General features: G+C 39.7%; 1 protein-coding gene across 1 annotated transcript in view; it reads left to right on the plus strand.

The window, feature by feature from the left end:
* Nucleotides 1-22,342, plus strand: part of SKA1 (spindle and kinetochore associated complex subunit 1) — a 43,152-nt gene extending 20,810 nt beyond the window's left edge. The window contains exons 5-7 of the mRNA XM_065406922.1: nt 1,669-1,806; nt 13,627-13,796; nt 22,194-22,342. Of these exons, the coding sequence (XP_065262994.1) occupies nt 1,669-1,806; nt 13,627-13,796; nt 22,194-22,342 (457 nt within the window). The remainder of the gene's footprint in view (nt 1-1,668; nt 1,807-13,626; nt 13,797-22,193) is intronic.
* The last annotated feature ends 227 nt before the right edge of the window (nt 22,343-22,569 follow it).

Raw genomic sequence — 22,569 nt, forward strand, 5'->3', positions numbered from 1 at the left:
ATGACAAGAACATATTCTTGTGCATTTCTACTGACACAACCTACAAAATCCAGCACTGAAATGGGGCATACTTGATTCCACAAGTTGCACATGCATATCTCATCATATCATGGTCACAGCTCTGCAAAGCTGCTCCAGCCAATCATTCCACCACTCAATAAAGGTAAACCTAATTAAGCTGGAGTCCATGCAGACAAATGTTGCAGTTCAAATCTGATTAACACAGTGCAAACAATGGCATATTCTTTTAGTCCATCATGTCTACTTATTAAGTTGTTATAGATTTTAAGGCCAGAAGGCACCATTAGATCATCTGTCTGACCTTTGGTATAACATGGTCCATAGAATTTCATCCAATTACTCCTGTATTGAGCCTGTATTTGATTAAAGGGTATCATCCAGAAAAGCATCCAGTCTTGATTTGAAGACCTCAAGAGGTGGCGAATCCATCAGTTCACTTGGTAATCTAACCTTTGCACCATCCTTATTGAACCATTCCCAGTGGCTATTGCCAGCTCCATGAGGCAGAATTAAGATTGTGTTGCCTTAACTTTGTGTTTCCTGGTTTCCAGAGGTTTAAGTTTAGCCATTGTCTACATTCTGGAAGGGCAAAAGGCAGAACTAGGCAAACTTAACTCTGTCTAAACAAAGTTTTTGAGCATTTAATTGCTAATTCAGCAGGTGACACTAATCCTCAGTCAATCTGAACTAATACTCCAGCAGGTTATCTTCGTGGTGGGGCACTGTACTGGTGGAGATGCCTTCTTTTAAATGAGACATCGAACCCAGATCATCAGCTGCACTGATATTACACTCCTATGCTACCGTCAGGACATAATTATAGAGTGCTGTGGCTTGCCCACTGTCTCATACTGTTAGCCCCTGGGACCAAAATTGCAAGTCAGTCTTTCATTATGTAACACTTAAACTTTATTTTAATGATTTTTTTTACATTTACATGGCAACTTTCATCCCACAGAATACCATAGCACTTAGCAAACAATACATAAATCAGTGAAATACATCTTTCTCTTCATATTGCTGCCCAGAATGTGTAGAACAGAGGCATCCAAGTGACTGGCATACAGTACAACACTGGGGAGAAGGGAAACAGATTTTACCTAAGGATATTGATCTGCGGAGCTTGGTGAGGCAGATTTTTAAAAAAGTACCATGGGTTTGGTAAAGTTCACTCAGAGTAGAAAAGACTGTGGCTTTTCCGATCCCATCTAGGAGAACTACGCAGCAGGCTGCATGAGGTTCAGTTTATTTGCATCACAGGATAAACGGGTGAGTCAGTCTTACCAAGTTTTGAACCTGTGTTTCATAGGGGTCTGATGACGAGACCAATAAGGGCATAACCTGGCTCATGTTTTTGAGCCACAAGCAAATGATGAAAAATAAAGCCTCTCACGTTCTGTGGAATACAGTGGTATGTTGTACTTGTAACTGAGCCTGGTAACAGCCTCTCTCTAACTGAAAAATGAAGAGGTATAATGAACAGTCAATTAAAGTACATATTATTGCAGACGCGGTAGTTTTGTCCTGTCAATCAGTGGGAGAAAAGGAATTGTAGATTTGTGAGAGTAGAGATCTTGTAACTTGTTGGTATGGTCATAACTACTGATTATCAGCTATTTTTATACTCAATTTTCATTCATTTTACAGCACTGTGGGACTAATTGTGAAGTCTGAAGAACAAAGTAAAGTTGCAGAACCTGAATGTGTAAAGAAACCCGCAAAAGAGCCAAAATTTATTAAAGAAGCCCCTTTAATAACGGCACAGGAATTTGAAGGTGTTCCTGCGTAAGTAAGCAAGAGTTTTCCTAGATGATGTCAGGTACAAATGGGAGCCAAATTTAGGTTTTTGGAAAAATTAGTTTTTACAAAACCAATGGCTGACAGGAATGTTTTATGAAATGTTTAAGATTTCAGCGGAAATGGTGTTTACCCCAATCAGCACAATGCTGCAGTATTTGAGAATCATAAATGATATTGATTAGTAAGTAGAATTGGTCAAAACTTTTCAGTTTTTTTTTTTTTTTTTGCTTAAAAAGGTTTTTTTCCAAAAATTAGACTTACAGTAATGTCAACACTATTTCATAAAAAATTCTGTTTTTGTGAAATATTCCATCACACTTTTAATCTAAAATTGTATCAAAATTGTGTTTAAATTCATTATAGAAACTCTTTGGGCTTGTTTAGTCAAACAGTTAGTGCACTGCAAGCTGGGATGTAAATCTACAGTGTATTAGCATGCTATGTATTAGCTGTCCATGTGAACCCGCTACCGTGCACTAAAAGTTTCTTAGTGTGCTTTGATCCGCTCTGCTTTGAAATAGGAGTAGGTCAGTGAGCACTAGGGAACTGTTAGTGCCCAGTAGCAGGGTCCACTTGGACAGCAAGTATGTGGCATGATAATGCACTGTAGATTTACAACCCAGCTTGCTGTACACTAATTGTTTGACTAGACAAGCCCTTTGTTTCTTAAAAACCACGGTTTCAGTAAGAAAACTCAGTTCACATTTGAGTGTCTTCTGCATACTCCTACTTGTGGTTTCAAGGAGCTTGCACTATGAGCTTTCAAAATCTTCTGGTGAGCCGCATTAATTGGGGCCACTCACTCCTCCTTATTCATCCTTTACAGATCATTCCAAAGGTATGAAATGGGGAGTAGCCCCAAATGCCTTTCAGTTCCTTCTAGGCATCAATGGTGCAGTGAGTGTAGATCACACTAGGTATCCTCAACTCTTACATGGTCGTTTTTCCTTCAGTCCATTGGAGGCTATTTTTGTTTTATCGTTAGATTGTCTTCAGAGAAGCTGATTCACAGAGACAAGAGAGATGCCCATACAGCATGGGAATAATTTAATGCTGTGAAAGCAGAAAGGTCATTTCACACCCCTGCTTTCCAGGGAAGCTCTTTAGACCTAGTCAAGTGAGTCTAGCACTGTAAATTCAGATTCTGCTTGGCATAGGTGGCAATGAAGTCCCTGCATCTGTCCTGGTTGAGTAAGTTTGCGCCAGAAAGGCACTTCTTGACTCCAGAGAACCACTGGCCAAAGTGGTCCTAGCGACCAGATCCATTTGGGTTAATGGGAGTCCAATATTGAGGCCCTAGCACCAAGGACTCTGGAGAACCGCTTGCCCAAAGTGATTCTGTGTCCACCTTGTGCTGTACAGAGGTCCCTGGATCCATCTGAATTTGGTAGCAAGGATCCAGCACTGTCATCTCTGGAGAACCAACTTGGTTTTGTGAGCAACATGAGCAGATGAAAGTTCCTGGATCTGCCAATTCAACCAAGACAAGTGCTGAGGGTCAGATCAGTCAAAGGGGCATTGAGGTCTCCAGATCCATCTGAGCTGACCAAGTCCAATGCTGAGGACTTGGCACCATTGATTGTGCTTAATATAAGCATCACTGCAGTTCCTGGATTCCTCTGTGTCAGGTAGGGTTCTGTAGTTACTTTTTAAGAACCATCTGCTAAAGTGTTTCTATGGCGCTGATATAAGTAGCACCAAATGTTTTTGGTAAATAATTTTTAAATAATGATTAAGAAAATGAAAAATTTCAATTTAAAAGCTCCATGACAGTTTGGCAGAAAAGGGTCCATTTCAAACCACGCAAAACAGAAACAACTCTGAAATTTTTTGTGAAACAGTTTTTCTGATTTTCCACCCTTTTCTAATGGTAATTTATTATAAAACAAAAGGGAAACTGACTATTTGGGTTTTGTTGTCCCAGAGGAAAGAAATAAAAAAACCCTCCAGATAGAGAAATTAATTTGATGAAAATTCAGTTATGATAACGTGTTTTGAATACACATATAGAAGCTTTTCTGTAGTAGTACGATTTTTTTTTTTTTTTTTTACCTGACTGTCACTATTAATCCTTTCTTTGGCAAATTAAAATTGGTTTTGGTCATGAGGCTCAGTTCCAGTGACTGCAAAGCTTCCCTGAAGCCACATGATTTTGCTAAAGCATTTTTCAAAATAACACAACTGTGCATGGTGCTTTACTGTCATGGAGGGATACTGCTGGGGAGCTGCAGGGTTATTTTCACATCTGAACTCTGGAATGTAGCCCATCCACATACTGAACAGTCTGTGGAAGGCTTTTTCCACTCATCTGCATCCAAAAGACCTAGTGTCCTGAACTTGGAACCATTGTTCTTCTGTTAAGTGCAAGAAAGGCTATTCATGCAGTGTTATTGCTGAGATTTCCCCCCATTAACTGTCTGTGCAATAGCACCCTCTGGTGTTCTGAGAACTGGCTGCTGTTTTTCCTAATCTTCAAATATTACTCTTGATTACCCATGTAGCTTCTGCTTAAGATGCATTGTTCTCTTGTTTCTGGTTTTTTGTCTTGGTAATGAAATACCTGGTTACTAGACATGTGGGCTGAGCGTAGGACTGGGAATCAGAACCTCCTAAATTACAAGCCCATCTCTCACACACACACACTTTTGGTGGCCTAGGGCAAAAGATCTAAAGGTAATGAGTCTGCAGAGAGGGAAAATACTATGTTTGTGCCTTTTTCCCTCCCACTACACTGATGCATAAAGAAAGCCAGAAAGTTTATTCATTTGTTCTTATGTTTAAATTTCGGGTATGTTAAGTCTGGTGTTCCTGTCCTTTGCTGCAAGATTTTTGGGGAGCCTCAGATTTATGGGTTGTGAGTTGTTTCAACCCTAAATTGAAGAAGCGGGCATGCTACATTATTAAGAGAGGCCTTTTTCTAGACATTATTAAAAAAAAAAAGGCACAGACCCAATAATTTTACTTGGCAGCTCACCACTAACCTTTGAGGTTATAAAATGGGGTTAATAAATCTGCACCTAATTGGGGCAGGGTGAAGATTAATTAGGTGAAGATGATTATAAAGTGTTTTGAAGATGGAGCTGAATAAATGCAGTTCTGCTCACCATTGGTCAGGGCAGAGAGTGTTTATGTATGTTTCTAAAATACTGTATGCATTTATAGTCCAATACAAATGTTCGATAATATTAATAGAAATATTTTATTGATAGGCTTGGTAGAATTCCATTTTTATCATCAGTTTGATGGAAAATATCAATGTTTGTTTTTAAACTTTTTTTTCTATTTTTATCAATTAAAATTTTCACTTGTGCAAAATTATGGGTTTTAAGACTTTTTAAATTTTTGTGTGTGTGTTGATTTCAATTTTCAAAGTTGTGAAAAATTATGGAGGGGGCAGATAATTAATGACTAGACACAGATTCAAAAACTTAAAGCTTATAACAATTAAAACAGATTTTCAACATCATGTCAAAATATATAAAGTAAATATCTTTAAATCAAACTGTAGTAAGTTCTGAAGCAGCATTTTTCTTTCTTTGCCTGTCTGTAAATTTCAATTATTATTGATGGAAATATTTTTAGGTCAGTTTGTGTGTGTATGGTGAAATTGATGTTTACTGACATTTACCAATACAAATCTAAACCTTCCTAGCCTATTTATATAGCACAACGGATGTATGACAGTTCATGGGGAGGTGATTTGGGTCACTGTGAACAGTTCCTATTAATACAAAAACATTCTTCTCTGTTTGATGGTTTTGTAATGTGAAGCTGGGGAAACCACCAAACTCACTATTTCACTTGGTACCTAATGATTTGGACTGAAATCTCAGATGAGACCTATATACAATGAGCACTCCACTTCCCATGTGACTTTAAAAACACATTGTCACCTTTGAATTGGAGGTTCCAAGTTTGTCTTAACACTTTGCAATATCAACGTGCATATCAGGCTTTCCTGTGTCCAGCCCTATTGCGCTCAAATGGTACTTCAAAGGGTAATAGACCAAATTAAATGTCTCAGATGAATTTAAGCAGATAAGTCTGCCCATGTGGTGGTGGTAAGAAATTTATAGAAGCTAATCTGATACTGCAGCTTTATAGAATTTTAATGAATAACTTCTCTGTTAAATAGTAGTAGATATCAAAGTGATTCAGGGTTCAAAGTCCTATCACATCTTTCACTTGGGATAAAGTTTCCATCATCTCTATAGAAAATTAGTGATCTGGAAAGAATACGATGGTGTTATGGTAATGATGCAGTAGTTACAGCTGAGATAGTATTTTAATTTCAAATGTGTATTTGATCATTGTAACTTTCTCAGACTATTAAGCTCTTGGTCTGAAATGTATTATGCTTGGCCTCAGCTCAGAGGGGTGCATATGTGGATATGTGTTTATTGGTGGCAGATGTGTTAGGATGAGACACTTAAATGTAGGTATGTGTTTCATTTCCAGATAAAAATACACAGTGACCTCTCTATAAAGAATACTTCCGGGGCAGGGACTGGACAGAGAGGAGGCATGACTTTAATGCAGTATAACCCATTGTCAATATCTATTATAGCTAAACCAGACCATTCATTTATCAGTGAGAGGACATGTTTCTGACTGTTGTGTAGTGGCCAGGAATGATCACATGACATATATAAAACACCATCTCCTTGAATAAGGAATCTTTAACTGTGCCAGAGGTTTACTAGCACCAGGACTCCCATGAGGCCAGCTCTGTAGAGTTGTCCAGCTGTCATGGAGTTTAGTATGACTGCTGCCATACTTATAAAATACATTTTGTGGGAAAACAAAATATTTATTGAATCTTGCTGACATCAGCATACTTGCTATCAGTCTACACTGCCCTGAAGCCCTATAGTCTTCTCTTTGTCTTAGAGGAATGTAGGATGTTTCAAGGGTTACATGCTGAGGTCAGGGCACTGTGAGTGCTCAGTACATTTGAAATTAGGCCACTTATTCGGGTGCTCAATGTGGATGTAGGCTCAGCACTTAGCATACAACATTTTTGTCAATTTACTTTAAGTATATGTATAGGTATATGTGTGTACACACACACACACACACACACACACACACACACACGATTCAGGATATTCAAATGTAAGGGAGGCTTAACCAGCCTTTGCCCTTCTTCTCTGTGTGCGCATTACAGCATGCATTCATTGCAAGATCACACAACATGGGAAGTAAATAATAAAATACTGTGAAACCTGTTTGAAGCAACCACTCAGAGGATTGCCTGTTGTAGACGGGCCTTGGTACAAGTTTCACTGTAATGGAAAGAAGCTGACTTTTTACTGTACCACTTCTCCAGCAAGACAACATAACTAAATAGAATGTTTGTACTGTTGTGTTGAAATTGCACATTTCCTGTACAGCCTTAAATAAACCTGCAAAATTCTGCATGTTGTGGGATCATGGAATGAAAGATCCAGTTGTATATACAGGGGGCAGACTTCAGGTTTATGATTCCTCTGCAGTTAAAATTTCAACCTTTATATTGCAGTTAATGTAAAACGAATATATGTCTGTATATTGCTTTCCTCTAAAGCTGTTTGACTGTTTTTAATTTAGGCCTCTCAGAAGAAAGCCATCATCATTAAAAAAACATGTGACAGACACCTTAGCCAGAATGCCATTTAAACTGAACTCTCAAATTGTTACAGTGAAATTCTGTGAATTGGTTTTGGGACACTGTATATCCTAACATTATAGGTTTAGAAATATATTCTAATAAATAAATTAAAGCCCGAATGCTTTCTTGCACTGAGATACCCTCAGCACAGAAGTGAGGGGATGTGGCATATTTACACAAACACTTAGTTTGGAGCAAGCTGGGGTGAAAATCTACCTTGCATTAGCGTGCCGTGTTCTATGTGTCCGTCTTGGCCTTGCTGCTGCATGCTAAAAGTTCCCTAGTGTGCATTGATCTACTTCCATTTCAAAGCAAGGTAGATCAAACCACACTAGCGAACTTTCGATGCACATTAGCAGGGCCAATACAGACACTTCAGGCTTGTCTATGCTGCCTTGCAGTTCAGACTATGGGGATGTGAATAAATAGTGAGCATTAAAGTGCTGCGCTGTAGCTCCGCTGTGTGGACACTGCAGGTGCAAACTAAAAGTTCCTAGTTCATGTTCACATAGTTCTTGTCAAACTGGTCTACATTAATGCGAACTAGAAACCCTTTAGTTTGCTCCCACAGCATCCACATAGGGGAGTTATAGTGCAGCACTGTTCGCATTGCTATTCGTATCCTCATTGCCCAAACTGAGGGCCAGTGTGGACATAGCCCTAGTGTTTGGGTAGTGCAAGGTAGGTTTACACCTACAGTTGCCGCAAACTGAGGCTACGTCTACACTAAGGTGGGGGGGGGGTCGGGTTGATTTAAGGTATGCAAATTCAGCTACGTGAATAGCGTAACTGAATTCGACGTATCTGATCCGACTTACCCCGCTGTGAGGACGGCGGCAAATCGACCGCCGCGGCTCCCCCGTCGACGGCGCTTACTCCTACCTGGGCTGGTGGAGTACGCGCGTCGATTCGGGGATCGATTTTCACGTCCTGACGAGACGCAATAAATCGATCCCCGAGAGATCGATTTTCTACCGCCGATTCGGGCGGGTAGTGAAGACCAGCCCTAAGTGTTCCTAGAGGCTAGCAATCAGAGGGCTAGTTAGAGGCCCCTGATTCTCTGAGCCAATCTGCCCCAGTTCCTTTGTATGATAGAGTAGCTTAGTATCTGCTCTAATATACACCAACTGGAATGGTCCCCAGAGATTATGCCAGTAGAGGATTGCTGGTTCTGTGACAGCTGAGAGCTCCCACAGGCTGTGGGAATTATCAGCTGACAAGATCCAGCTGCTTTTCCAGCCTTGTTATGCAGGAGATATTTTTAGGGCGCTAATTGTCATAGTATAATCTGCACCACCTTGATATTTTTAGAACAGCAGATATCGAAGATATGGGATGCATTTGGGCACAGATTTAAAAGTATCTGGATCATTTAGAATATCTTCTTTCAATGAGAAATGTACGTGTAACGTTAAAACTTCTGGAATAGACTTCAACGCTAGGTCAGGACACTTTTTCAGTGAAAGTAAAATGTCTCAATATACTTTAAATTCATGACAGATTTAAGTGGTTCTTTGACTTCTTTCTTAAGCTTCTTAGGGTTTGTGACATTTTTAGGTTCTTGGTATACATTATAAGTCCCCATTTTCAGAGCTTGGTAACCAAAGAAAAAATATTTTCCGCTCTCAAACTTTGTTTTTGGTGACTGGCTGTTGGAAGAATTTGTTCCTCTGATATAAGTGGTAGATTAATTGCTTTTCTTTGAGGAAAGTAGTGTTGTGGGTATTTTTTTTTTTTCTTTTTTTTTTTTTTTTTGCTGTTCTTGATAAATTGTGGATTAAAGGAAAAATGCAGTTGTAATAAATAAATGGCTTTTTTTGTTTTTAAATGAGACTGTTAAGCCTGATGCTTAAAGGGAACTAATTAGGTATAATGTAATACTGTATACATAACCACTTTTGTTGGATTCTAATAGGTCTGAGGTTTAACTTTATTAAAGTCAATGGAAGAATTTCAATTAATCTGATTTTAAAAATATAATGGTTACCTTGATTCATTTAGGTTCCTGCTGTGTCTGGATTTTAGCAAGGTTCAGATGGGAACATGAGAGGATTAGGGGATAGCTTGTTCCTACCTACAGTTGGGAGGATCAGGCAGAGAAAAACGCCACAGAGTTACTCTTGTAACTTGAGAAATTCTCCCTCACAGGTAAAGAAAAAAGCAAATAGGATGTATAGTAATAAAGATACAGTCAATGAATATAAGCAAGGTATTGTTTACAATCACATAACAGAAAAAGTCCATCTAAATATAGAGTACATAATCCTCCCACAACTGCTCTGTGCTATCTGTTATTTGCATACCTCCACACCAAATGTGGTTGCATTTCAGTGGTGTGTATGTATATATAGTTCAAAGTGTTGTGGTATGTTTTTTCAATGAAAAATAATTGTATGAATGTAAAATAGGTAGTTTTAGTTATACAACCTGTGTGTAGTTTTTATAGAGCACAATTTATCTTTACTTACGTATTTCCTTATTTATTCGCATATTATCTCATCACCATAGGCTTGTGATTTGCTTCTGGTTTTTGTTTTTCTATAAACACAATGCCATTGATTGATACATAACTGGCTACAAATAATTTAGGGACAAGGTAATTTGGAATTAGAATATCTGTCCTGATTCTGGAAACCTGGCACCTAATATAGATCAATCCCATTAACAGAATAATTCTAACTTGTTTTCTGTTGACTTTAATGTTGGCTGTCATTTACTTTTAAGGTGTGATATATGGTAATACTGTTTCACACTTTTGTCATTAATTTCAAAATGCTGATTGATTTGCCTTTGCTCTATTTAAGAATGTTCTACTTTTTTAATCTTCTAAAGATTTAATTTCTGTAGCCAGATTAAATTGATGAAGTACAGCTTCTTTTCCAGCATTTGTTTCATATTTAATCTGCTACAGTTTTCACTGTGCTGATGCACTTATAGTAATAAAACTCTTCAAAACTAGATTATAACTCAGACACTTCTCACAAATACATATTTTTCTACATCCTCCTAAAACTGGTACTGAACAGAATTAAAAGTTAAATCCAGTCAAGTTTCAGGGTTCTCTGGGTAGGAAACATTGTGGTAGGAAATATGACTCATAAGGACATCATAATTAATGAAATGGAGTTAATGGTGGCTATGCTAAAACAGCATGTCTGTTGCTTCCCATCTCATTTTTTATTTAGCTGTGCATGCCTTACTACCTTCTGATTAGTCTAGAGTGTTCTGCAGCCAAAAATCTTGGCTATTAAAGTGTTTAAAATAGTAAGCTTGTCAATGTTTCAACTGCCTAAAACAGAATGGTGGGGACTCATTCTATATTTCCCTAATTTTTTTTCCCTCCAGGCTTTTTGCTTTCAGGGCCTTGGATGTTACCTACTGGTAGTTCTGCTTGAAAGCTCACATAATGCAGATGAAAAGAACATGCTCATTCAGTACTCTTCATCTGCCTGGAAAACTGGATGAGAATCTCACTCCCACTTCAGCCCCTTTTACACAGGGTAAAGGGGCCAGAGCAGCATAAAGAAACTCTAAAAGCTGCAGACCTGACCTGGGGAGAATTCCTTGGTTCAGAAATTGAAGCAGACAGCCGCACGCTGTTCTCTGGAGACTTTTTTTGCAAGGACAGGCTCTGAGGGTGCAACTGAGGGTTGGAAGGCTGTGTTGGGGTTAGGATTACAGCCGATAGTACTGCAGAGATCCTGGGGAGGCTGCCGTAACTTAGAAACTCTAAATCAGGGGTTCTCAAACTGGGGGTCATGACCCCTCAAGGGGTCATGAGGTTATTACGTGGGAGGTTGCGAGCCATCAGCCTCCATCCCCAAGCCCCGCTTTTCCTCCAATATTTATAATAGAGTTAAATATAAAAAATGTGTTTTTAATTTATATGAGGGGTGTCACACTCAGAAGCTTGCGGTGTGAAAGGGGTCACCAATGCAAAATTTTGAGAACCACTGTGCTAAATGATGTTGGGGGATTCTCCACAGCTGCTCTGGATAGCCCCAAACCAGTAGGGTGTAAGATTGGTTTAAAGCCACCTTAACCTCTACCTCTGGGTTGTAAGTTCTGTGTTGTGCCTTTAAGATGCATAGTTCAGAATCTCACTTCTTTTCTTTAATGTCTGTCTAGACCATAAGGCAATCAAGATGCTAAGAACAAGTTTCACTTGGTCCTGTGCACGGATATGCAAAACTTTGCTATTTCAGTAACAATTTTAGAACCTTTCTTTTGGTACTAGCTTTGAATCATCCGTTAGCATCTTAATAGTATGTTGACGTCAAGCATTTTAAATTATAAACATAGATTTACATCAGCCATTAGTGAAAATTATAACTTCGGGTTGGGATACTTTTGTATTCAGTGTCCATGAATCTATTGGCAGGGAACATATGTACAGTAGTCAAAATAGTGTTTGGGAGGGTTGGGGGTGAGAATACAGGTATTGCATAGTTGTGTTATGACATTTCAACTTGTGAGATTGATTACTCAGCATTTTACAACTTGTGAATGGTTTATGGTGGATCATACTTATTTGGTGAAATATAGCATATATCATGCTGTCCACTACAAAGGATAGTGAATGTGGAATAATGTGTTACCAGCTTTTAAAATGTAAAACAAGCGGGACACAATACTTAGTGTTTGGGCTGTGTTGACTGACTGGAAATGGAATTGCACTTTTTTGTTTTTATGGTTAATGGGTTAAAATAGTGTTTGTAGGTTGCTTGAGAAGGAGTTATCTTTGAGATATGAGTTTTGAAATGATTTCCACTTCAGCTGATGGATGGCATAGTGGAACCACATACCCAATAGCAGAAAAGTTAAGGGCTCAATCCTCCTTTCGTTGAAGTTAATAGTAACAGGATTGGACCTTTATTGCACAGTTTAGGTCTAGTTGAATGGGGCTGAATCAATTTGCAAAGTTTTGGAGAATTAATTTTTAATTACAAAGAGGGCAGAGATGAGTGTTGCTGTTAAATAGTAGCTTTATTTTTCTGAACTTGCAAAACAGCAGGTAAATATGACAGTTTTTAATGTTTGAGTGATAAGTTACATTGATGGCCAGCATTTTTCTGGGCTTGTGCTTTATTTTCACAATTGATTTATTTATAACTGTAATTCAGACCTGAAGGAGAGTGAACGACAGTTTTCCAAAATAGCCTTATGAAAAAGTTATGGCAGGGCAGTTTCAGAACACACATCATTTCAAAATATGCAATAACAGCTGAAAAATCACCCACATAAATTCTATATATATTTTTCCTGAGTTTAGCATTGGCTTTTATTGCAATGGTTTTCAAGTTTACCTTTTATTAAGTTGGCTGTCAGCCCCAATCTGTCTTCGATTCGCTGTTTTTTATATAAATGTCTCCCAATTTGTATCAGAGCTGTTTATTTCCTCTCCCTGGATGTATGACTTTATGAATACTGAATAGCCCCTGGTTGCAAGCAATTAATTGTTCTAATATCTCAATATTATTTTGTTTCTGTCTTCCTGTGTTACCTATATCTCTAGCCTGTTGTCAACAAATCTGATCATGGTTGATAGCAGTTTAACAAAATATTTTAAAATCTGGGAAGGGAGAACTCTATATCCAACTTTAAAGCTAGGTAGCCAGCACGATTAAAAACAACCATGACTTACAAGTACAAGTAAAGTAACTAACCCTAGAAGATTAGAGGAAGAGACCCTTTGTTCTCCAAATTGCAAACCATTATCTTTTAAAGTAAATGAAATATTCTGGTTTAATTATTGCTTGCCTTGTTCTTAAGAAGCTGTGGTTGATTTTGCTTCTGTAGTTGCATGAGCTGGATGTGCAATAATCACAATCTTTTCATTTTATTTTTAAAATGTTTCTGGCAGTCTTTACACGCTGGATATTTTTCACTCCTTAATGTAACAATTTTTTCATCTTGTTTGGACTTTCTCTTTCAGGTTATGTTAAGTGTTTTTTCAACATAGCTATTAAAGGGATCAAAGAAATTTATCAAAATGAACTACTGTCTGCTTTTGTATTTATAAATGCATGAGGAAATTATTAATTGGGTGTGACTTTTAGGAATTAGGGCTCATTGGAGAGAAAGAAAGGGAAATAGACTTTTGGCGCTCCGAGTCTGTGATTTCCTTGTTACCAGTTTTTAATTATTTTTTTCAGGTACATGCGGGGTCGTTTAACATACGATCAAATTAATGGAGTTGTTCAAGATTTGAATAAAGCAGTGGTTAGCAAATATAAGATCTTACATCAGCCAATGAAATCTATGAGCTCTGCTGTCAGAAATCTCTACCACAGATTCCTGGAAGAAGAAACCAAGGATACTAAAGGTATTATTTTTTTAATTTATGCATGTATTTATAAAACTTTCATTCTTCTTAGAGTGCTTGCTCATATCCATTGTATGCTAGGTATGTGCATGCCACGTGCACAGTTGCCAGAGATTTTTCCCTTAGTGGTATCTATAGTACTGGCTCAGCGGTATGAGGGGTGCCGCCAGCTCCACACCCTCTCAGTTCCTTCTTACTGCCTGTAACAGTTGCTTGGCGATCACCTCAGCCAGAAGGGTCTCTGAGATCAAAGTCCTGACATCAGAACTCCCTTATATGGTGTTCTTGAAGGACTAGGTCCAGCTGCGCCCTCATCCGACCTTCCTATCAAAGGTGGTGTTGTAATTCCCCCAAAACCAGGACATTTTTCTGCCTGTATTCTTTCCAAAACCTCACAAGACCGCTGAGGAACATCAGCTCCATACGTTGGATGTTAGGTGGGCCCTGGCCTTCTAAATCGAAAGGACTACACTCTTCAACAAGTCTACTCAACTCTTTGTGGCAGTGGCGGAAAGGATGAAAGGGCTGCCGGTGTCATCCTAAAGTATCTTGTCCTGGATAACCGCATGTATCTGGGCTTGCTACGAGCAGGCAAAGGTTCTGCTTCCAGCCATTGTGACTGCTCATTCCACGAGAGCTCAGGCTTCATCAGCAGCGTTCCTCGCGCAAATACCAATCCAGGACATCTGCAGAGCCACAACATGGTCATTGGTTCATACCTTTGCATCCCACTACGCCATCACCCAGCAAGCCCATGACAATGCCAGTTTCAGAAGAGCGGTGTTGCAGTCAGCACGTCCATAAATTCTAAGCCTGCCTTCGCTGGTACTGCTTGTGAGTCACCTAGCATGGAATGGACATGAGCAAGCACTCGAAGAAGAAAAAACGGTTACTAATTTTTTGTAACTGTTGTTCTTTGAGATGTGTTGCTCCTGCTCATTCCATGACCCTCCCTCCTATTCCTCTATCGGAGTTATCGGCAAGAAGGAACCGAGAGGGTGCAGAGCTGGCAGGACCTCTTATACCAGCGCATACGTGTCTGGCTCCAGGGGGTGTTAGAGCCGGTCCTACGGATACCACTGAGAGAAAAATATCCAGCAGCTGTGCACACGGTGTGCACACACCTAACATGGAATGGACACGAGCAACACCTCTCAAAGAACAACAGTTATGAAAGATTAGTAACCGTTTTTTATCAGAGCATCTGGATGTTGTAGCAGAAATGTACAAGAAAAGGGGAAAGGTTTTCTTAAGTGACCAGTGATTTTTGGGTGCCTTCATTTTTTGGTGGTCCAACTTGAAACACCTTAAAGGGGCCTTATTTTCAGAAGGTAGATGCTCATTGGTTCTGATAATTAGGCCCTTCTAAGAATTTTCAGTTTGGGTGCTCCAAAATTGAAGCATTCAAAATCTCTAGTCACTTTTGAGACTCTTGGACATGCTATAAAGCAGTCTCAGATGTTGAGTGTCTAAACTAATAAATTGCAGCTATGCCAAGATGGTTAATATTCTGTGCACAGTCACCATACTTGGACTTAGGGGAACTCATCTGACAATGCCCTGCTGGCACCCTCAGGCACTATCCACAGCAGAAGACCAGCAAATCTTACCTGCCTCAATGGGACATGGGTAGAAAGGGGATTTCTCAAATAACTGGGTCCCAGACCATTAAGGACTCTCAATTTGTAATCCGCATATATTACACCCTCCTTATGAGAGGAGATTCCAAGAGCTTGGCTTGTTTAGCCTAATCAAAAGAAGGCTATGGGGAGGTACGATTGCCCTCTATAAATACATCAGAGGGATAAATACCAGGGAGGGAGAGGAGTTATTTAAGTTAAGCGCCAATGTGGACACAATAACAAATGGATATAAACTGGCCATTAACAAGTTTAGGCTCAAAATTAGGCGAAGGTTTCTAACTATCAGAGGAGTGAAGTTCTGGAACAGCCTTCTAGGCTGGGGGAACAATGGGGACAGAAACCTAACTGGCTTCAAGACTGAGCTTGATAAGTTTATGGAGGGGATGGTATGATGGGACTGCCTACAATGGGATGAGGCCCATGAGCGACTGCCAGTAACAAAAATCCCCAGTGGCCAGAGATAGGATAGTAGATGGGGAGTGCTCTGAATTACCACAGAGAATTCTTTCCCAGGTATCTGCCTGCTGGGTCTTGCCCATATGATCGGGGTCTAACGGATCGCCATATTTGGGGTCGGGAAGGAATTTCCTCCCAGGTCAGATTGGCAGAGACCCGGGGCCTGGGTCACTTGCAAGTTTAAACTAGTGTAAATGGTGAATTCTTTGTAACTTGAAGTCTTTAAACCATGATTTGAGGACTTAAGTAACTCAGTCAGAGGTTAGGGCTCTATTACAGGAGTGGGAGGGTCAGATTCTGTGTGCTGCAATGTGCAGGAAGTCAGACCTAAATCCAGGGTTGTGAGTTCAATCCTTGAGGGGACCATTTAGGGATCTGGGGCAAAAATCTGTCAGGGGATTAGTCCTGCTTTGAGCAGGGGATTGGACTAGAATAATTCACTAGATGACCTCCTGAGGTTCCTTCCAACCCTGACATTCTATGATCACGATGGTTCCTTCTGACCTTAAAGTCCATGAGTCTATGAGAATAGGCAGCCAGCATAGAACCAAGTTATCATGATGTGACCAAGAAACCCCTGGGTGTCAATGAGCTGAGGGCACGGTGGATGCATAGAGTTTTACAGGGATCCCCTGCGTCGGATATATGCATAATAATTTACTGAAGGTGCCATGTAAAGTCCCTACTGAGAGCCCGTAGTCACAAGTTGTCATAATTGTTATAAAGTGTATGTACAGATAATATTAAGGAGTTATGTATCTATACTAAAAATTATGTTCTTAAGCTCTTGGAGTTAAGGCAGATCACCAGGAGGTGACTGGACACAACTGCTGTTTGTTTCATCTTGTAGATTTCCTTTCTTGTAGCTTTCACAATCTCTTATTTTGCCTGTGCCTCGGTATGCAGACAAAGCCCTGGCTGGGATGATTTAGTTGGGAATTGGTCCTGCTTTGAGCAGGGGGTTGGACTAGATGACCTCCTGAGGTCCCTTCCAACCCTGATATTCTATGATTCTATGACCTACCTTGGAAATGTTCCTTTCAGGCAGGAGGTAATAGACACCTATCTCTTTGTCTGGCCATTTGAGTATTGTGTATTATATGACTCACACTGTATGCCTATCTGCATACCGAGGCACAGGCAAAATAAGAGATTGTGAAAGCTACAAGAAAGGAAATCTACAAGATGAAACAAACAGCAGTTGTGTCCAGTTTATGAGTAAAGACAAAGGGTGGGACTAGTGTATCTTGGGGGAAAGAAACATACTGAATTGTTCACCTAGGAGACAAGCTGACAACATGTCTGTCTCATGAAAGGAGAGTCACTGCGAACCTGACTATAAAGCACTGCTAGGATTTTGGGTGAGCATTACTCTACAAGATATGAGAGTATCTAGTTCAGTGATACTCAGACTGAGGCTCGCATGCTACAATTGGCTCTTTAATGTATCTCCTGCGGCTCTTTGCAGCACATGATATTAAAACACTGTGTGATTTTAATTATTAACCAATCTAAGTTATTAACCAGTCAGGATGCTTTTACTATGTTATCAACCATTTAAGTTACCAACTTGCATTAAGTTATTAATTTATTTGCTGTGAGAATGATAAATAAATAAATATATATGTGTGTATATATAAATGGCTCTTTTGGGTAATGTTGATTGCTGATTTGGCTCCTGTACCCAGTGAGGTCTGAGTATCACTGATTTAGTTAATAAAGTCTGGGCTCTAGAATGCATGTTATGATTTTATTTTATATGTAAACAAATGGTTGTTTCCAATACTTCTGCTTGCTATTAGAATCATAAAAATGTAGGACTGGAAGGGATCTTGATAGGTCATCTAGTCCAGTCCCCTGCACTGAGACAGGGCTAAGTATTATCTAGATCATCCCTGACAGGTGTTTGTCAAAATCTGCAATGACGGAGATTCTACAGCCTCCCTAGATAATTTGTTCCAGTGCTCATATATCCTTACAGTTACGAAGTTTTTTCTTAATGTCTAACCTAAAACTCCCTTGCTGCAATTTAGGCCCATTGCTTCTTGTTCTGTTCTCTACTTATACCTGATTTCACTATAAACCTAAATTCTATTGGTTAAGTGAAGTGGTGATCTGAGGTGTAACTGGTAAACTAGGGTCTTTGGAAGCAGCAAATCTGTGTCGAGAAACCAGGGCAGGGGCTAGATGCTCCAGGGAGATGCTCAGAGGGCTTGGTGGTTGGAATGTGCCAATCACTAACCTGTAGAGTGACAGCAGGGCCTGCGAGGCCTAGAGGGGAGTGCTTGTGTTGTCTGTAGCCAGTGAAGTTGAGGAGCTGACCCCCTGGCAGTCACAGAAAAGGGCTTTTTCCTGCTAAAGGCAGGTGGTAGTGAGGTGCGTCACAGCCCTGGGTACTTCTGGGAAGTGTCACACGTCGTCCTAGCAGCCCCTCAAGTTTTTACCAGCAGAATCTCCAGTGTCCTCAATAACACTGGTCTACAATTTTTGAGAAGTCATCTGCTTCAGAGATAAAATGTGCTATTTATTATGTATTTTGATGTGCTGAATTCAAATATGACAATTAAAACAACTGATTGGCTACTGTTTCTAAGATATTTAAGTTTTTACATTTTATGTCTATGTATATTGTGTAGATAGTAGAGTTTTAATCGTAAATTGTAAACCTAGGTCTTTTCATGTGTTTATGGTTGCTTTACATGATGATATTTCACCTGTCCTGTTTATGTAACACTTTAAAAATCAGCAAAAGGGTTATATAAATAAAATTTATTATGAAACAAAAGGCAAAAAACTATTATGTACATAGTTTAGTCCTATTCAGTGTCTACTCGGCGCTTCTTGGCTTGTCTCTTGTATTCATTAAATGGAGCATCTCTTGTCACTGTCCAGCAATAGTCTGCAAGCATTGATGGGCTCCATTTGCTCTGATAGCGTTTCTCCATTGTTGCAATGTCCTGGTGAAATCGCTCGCCGTGCTCGTCGCTCACTGCTCCGCAGTTCGGTGGAAAAAAATCTAGATGAGAGTGCAAAAAATGTATCTTTAGTGACATGTTGCAACCAAGGCTTTTGTATGCCTTGAGGAGATTTTCCACCAACAACCTGTAGTTGTCTGCCTTGTTGTTTCCGAGAAAATGTATTGCCACTAACTGGAAGGCTTTCCATGCCGTCTTTTCCTTGCCACGCAGTGCATGGTCAAATGCATCATCTCGAAGAAGTTCACGAATCTGAGGACCAACAAAGACACCTTCCTTTATCTTAGCTTCACTTAACCTTGGAAATTTTCCACGGAGGTACTTGAAAGCAGCTTGTGTTTTGTCAATGGCCTTGACAAAGTTCTTCATCAGACCCAGCTTGATGTGTAAGGGTGGTAACAAAATCTTCCTTGATTCAACAAGTGGTGGATGCTGAACACTTTTTCTCCCAGGCTCCAATGACTGTCGGAGTGGCCAATCTTTCTTGATGTAGTGGGAATCTCTTGCACGACTATCCCATTCGCAGAGAAAACAGCAGTACTTTGTGTATCCAGTCTGCAGACCAAGCAAGAGAGCAACAACCTTCAAATCGCCACAAAGCTGCCACTGATGTTGGTCATAGTTTATGCACCTCAAAAGTTGTTTCATGTTGTCATAGGTTTCCTTCATATGGACTGCATGACCAACTGGAATTGATGGCAAAACATTGCCATTATGCAGTAAAACAGCTTTAAGACTCGTCTTCGATTGAATCAATGAACAGTCTCCACTCATCTGGATCGTGAACGATGTTGAGGGCTGCCATCACACCATCGATGTTGTTGCAGGCTACAAGATCACCTTCCATGAAGAAGAATGGGACAAGATCCTTTTGACGGTCACGGAATATGGAAACCCTAACATCACCTGCCAGGAGATTCCACTGCTGTAGTCTGGAGCCCAACAGCTCTGCCTTACTCTTGGGTAGTTCCAAATCCCTGACAAGGTCATTCAGTTCACCTTGTGTTATGAGGTGTGGTTCAGAGGAGGAGGATGGGAGAAAATGTGGGTCCTGTGACATTGATGGTTCAGGACCAGAAGTTTCATCCTCTTCTTCTTCCTCGTCTGACTCAAGTGAGAATGATTCTGGTGCATCAGGAACCGGCAGTCCTTCTCCGTGGGGTACTGGGCGTATAGCTGATGGAATGTTTGGATAATGCACAGTCCACTTTTTCTTCTTTGACACACCTTTCCCAACTGGAGGCACCATGCAGAAGTAACAATTGCTGGTATGATCTGTTGGCTCTCTCCAAATCATTGGCACTGCAAAAGGCATAGATTTCCTTTTCCTGTTCAACCACTGGCGAAGATTTGTTGCACAAGTGTTGCAGCATATGTGTGGGGCCCACCTCTTGTCCTGATCTCCAATTTTGCAGCCAAAATAAAGGTGTTAGGCTTTCTTAACCATAGTGGTTATACTGCGCTTTTGTGATGCAAAAGTCACTTCACCACAAACATAGCAGAAGTTATCTGCACTGTTCACACAAGTATGAGGCATCTCTGCTCACTTTGGCTAAACAGAAATGTGTCCCTTTGCAAAATCAAACACTGACAAATAAGAGAGCACGACACTGTATGATTTCTAGAGCTGATATAGGGCAATTTGTTCAGCAGAGTGATGTAAGCTTCGTTATGATTGCATCATCCATGACTTCTAGGAATAACATGATGCAATTCATATAATGTATGATGCAATACCAGCTTCAGATTGCATCATTCATTGTTTTGCCTAAAAAGCAAGTACTGTCCAAACCCAGTCATAGATTTATTCATAGACCCAGTCAAATATGTATTTTAGTCATTTCTGGTTTAAATTGAGATCCCTTCCCTTTATAACTCACTTATCCTCCGCCATTCCCAAGTCAAGGGTCGTATATACTGACCCAATAGCATATCTTGAAAACTAGAGCCAATCAACAATTTTAAGCATCATTTTCGTTCTCAGTGACCCAGAATTAGTAAAGTTTGACTACATTTATTTCAGAAGCATTTTGGCTGTAGAGCAGTGTAATCTATCTGGAGGTGACAAAGGTATAGATGGCAGTAGTGAAGTCTGCTTCTGAGGAGACAGAGCATCATTCACTGGATAACCTTAAATGAAAACAGGCCCTACTAGTCACTGCAGATACAGTATCTGGACGTCCAGAAATGGACAAGGATCGAATGTTTGCTGCAGTGCCTATCAGCAGTGACTCAGACATATATATTGTTTGATTATTTTGTTTTTTACAAATACCCAATCAAACAATAGACCTTCAGTCCCAACATGCTGTGCAGTAGACTTTGCTGAGTAACCATGTAATCTCTTTGCTTTAACCCTTGACCTGTCTTACTCCTTTGTTGCATCATGACATACATTTAGCCCAATCTGGCAAATACATTCAGCACCCATGTAGTTGTAGTTGCAGAATTGGGGCCTTAGACTGTAAACTCTTCTGATTAGGCCACATAATCCTATTTGTATTTGCACTGCCTGGTGGACTTCTTTATCCATATCTAGAAGTATTATTTAGGATAAAGGATTTGTGGTCTGGCTGGATAGTTTCACATTTCAATTTCCCCATAAAAAGCTTCCAGTGCAAACAGGTATAGCAACAGATATTCTTCATCTTCATGTTGTGCTAAAGAAATAAACTGTCTTGCTGGATACTGCAGTTTAATTTAGAATTTGATGTATAAACTGAATTTGAATATGTGACTATAAATAGCTTTTATGACTAAAGTAACATATAAATTCTGGCCTCAATCTGTAAAAAAACTGATTTAAGACAGAAGTGAGCTTGAACCACAAAACAGATCTGGGTCTGCAGTTGGGGAAAGTCAATGGCTAGAATACAATGGCTTTATGGAAGAGGTTGGGCTGTCATGTGAACCTTATAAAATACACCCTTCTGTTCTATTGAGTTCAGTATAGGACTAAAATGAAGCAAACTGTCTGCATGGTTACAATATGGTCCTAATTGTAGCCAAAGATTTTTTAAGATATATAGCGTTGTGCATCTCTAGTTCAGTGTTTGACAAATCATTTCAAACAGCAGCAGCTGTACAGTTTCAGTGACAGAAAATCATGTTTACCTCCAGCATTTAATTTTAGAAAATGGTCAGGAACAGAACTCGTATGACAAAGTGTGATGCTGGTGCACCACTTGGGAGCTGTCTGAATGTATATTTCATCACCAAGGTGAAGTGATGGTGGAAAAAGATTGGGGTGTTACATTTTGAAATGTTAAATTAATCCTATAAAATATTTGTTTCCATCTCAATGTGGTATGTTTGTTTTCCAGGTGAATTTTTTATCGTGGAGGCTGATATAAAAGAGTTCACACAACTGAAGGTGGATAAGCGCTTTCACAGCATTCTGAACATCCTCCGGCATTGCCAGAGAGTGCGGGAAGTCCGTGGTGCACGACTCGTCCGTTACGTTATCTGCTAATATGGTTTTGGACTTGATTTTGCCCAGGATGAAGGGCATAAATATTTTGTTAGGCATAAGGATTTGTTTGCCTTCAGAAAGTCGGAAGACACTATACATAGAAATTCCCTACTTTGAATTATTATAAGTCTGCTTTCATGTGCATTCATTCTCCAGGATTAGAAACATCTGACGGTCTTGAAATATTTCAAGTTGTTTTGATTTGAATTGTTGAGTTAGGCTACTGT

The sequence above is a fragment of the Emys orbicularis genome, chromosome 6 (genome assembly GCF_028017835.1).
Source record: "Emys orbicularis isolate rEmyOrb1 chromosome 6, rEmyOrb1.hap1, whole genome shotgun sequence".
NCBI classification, from domain to species: Eukaryota; Metazoa; Chordata; order Testudines; family Emydidae; genus Emys; species Emys orbicularis.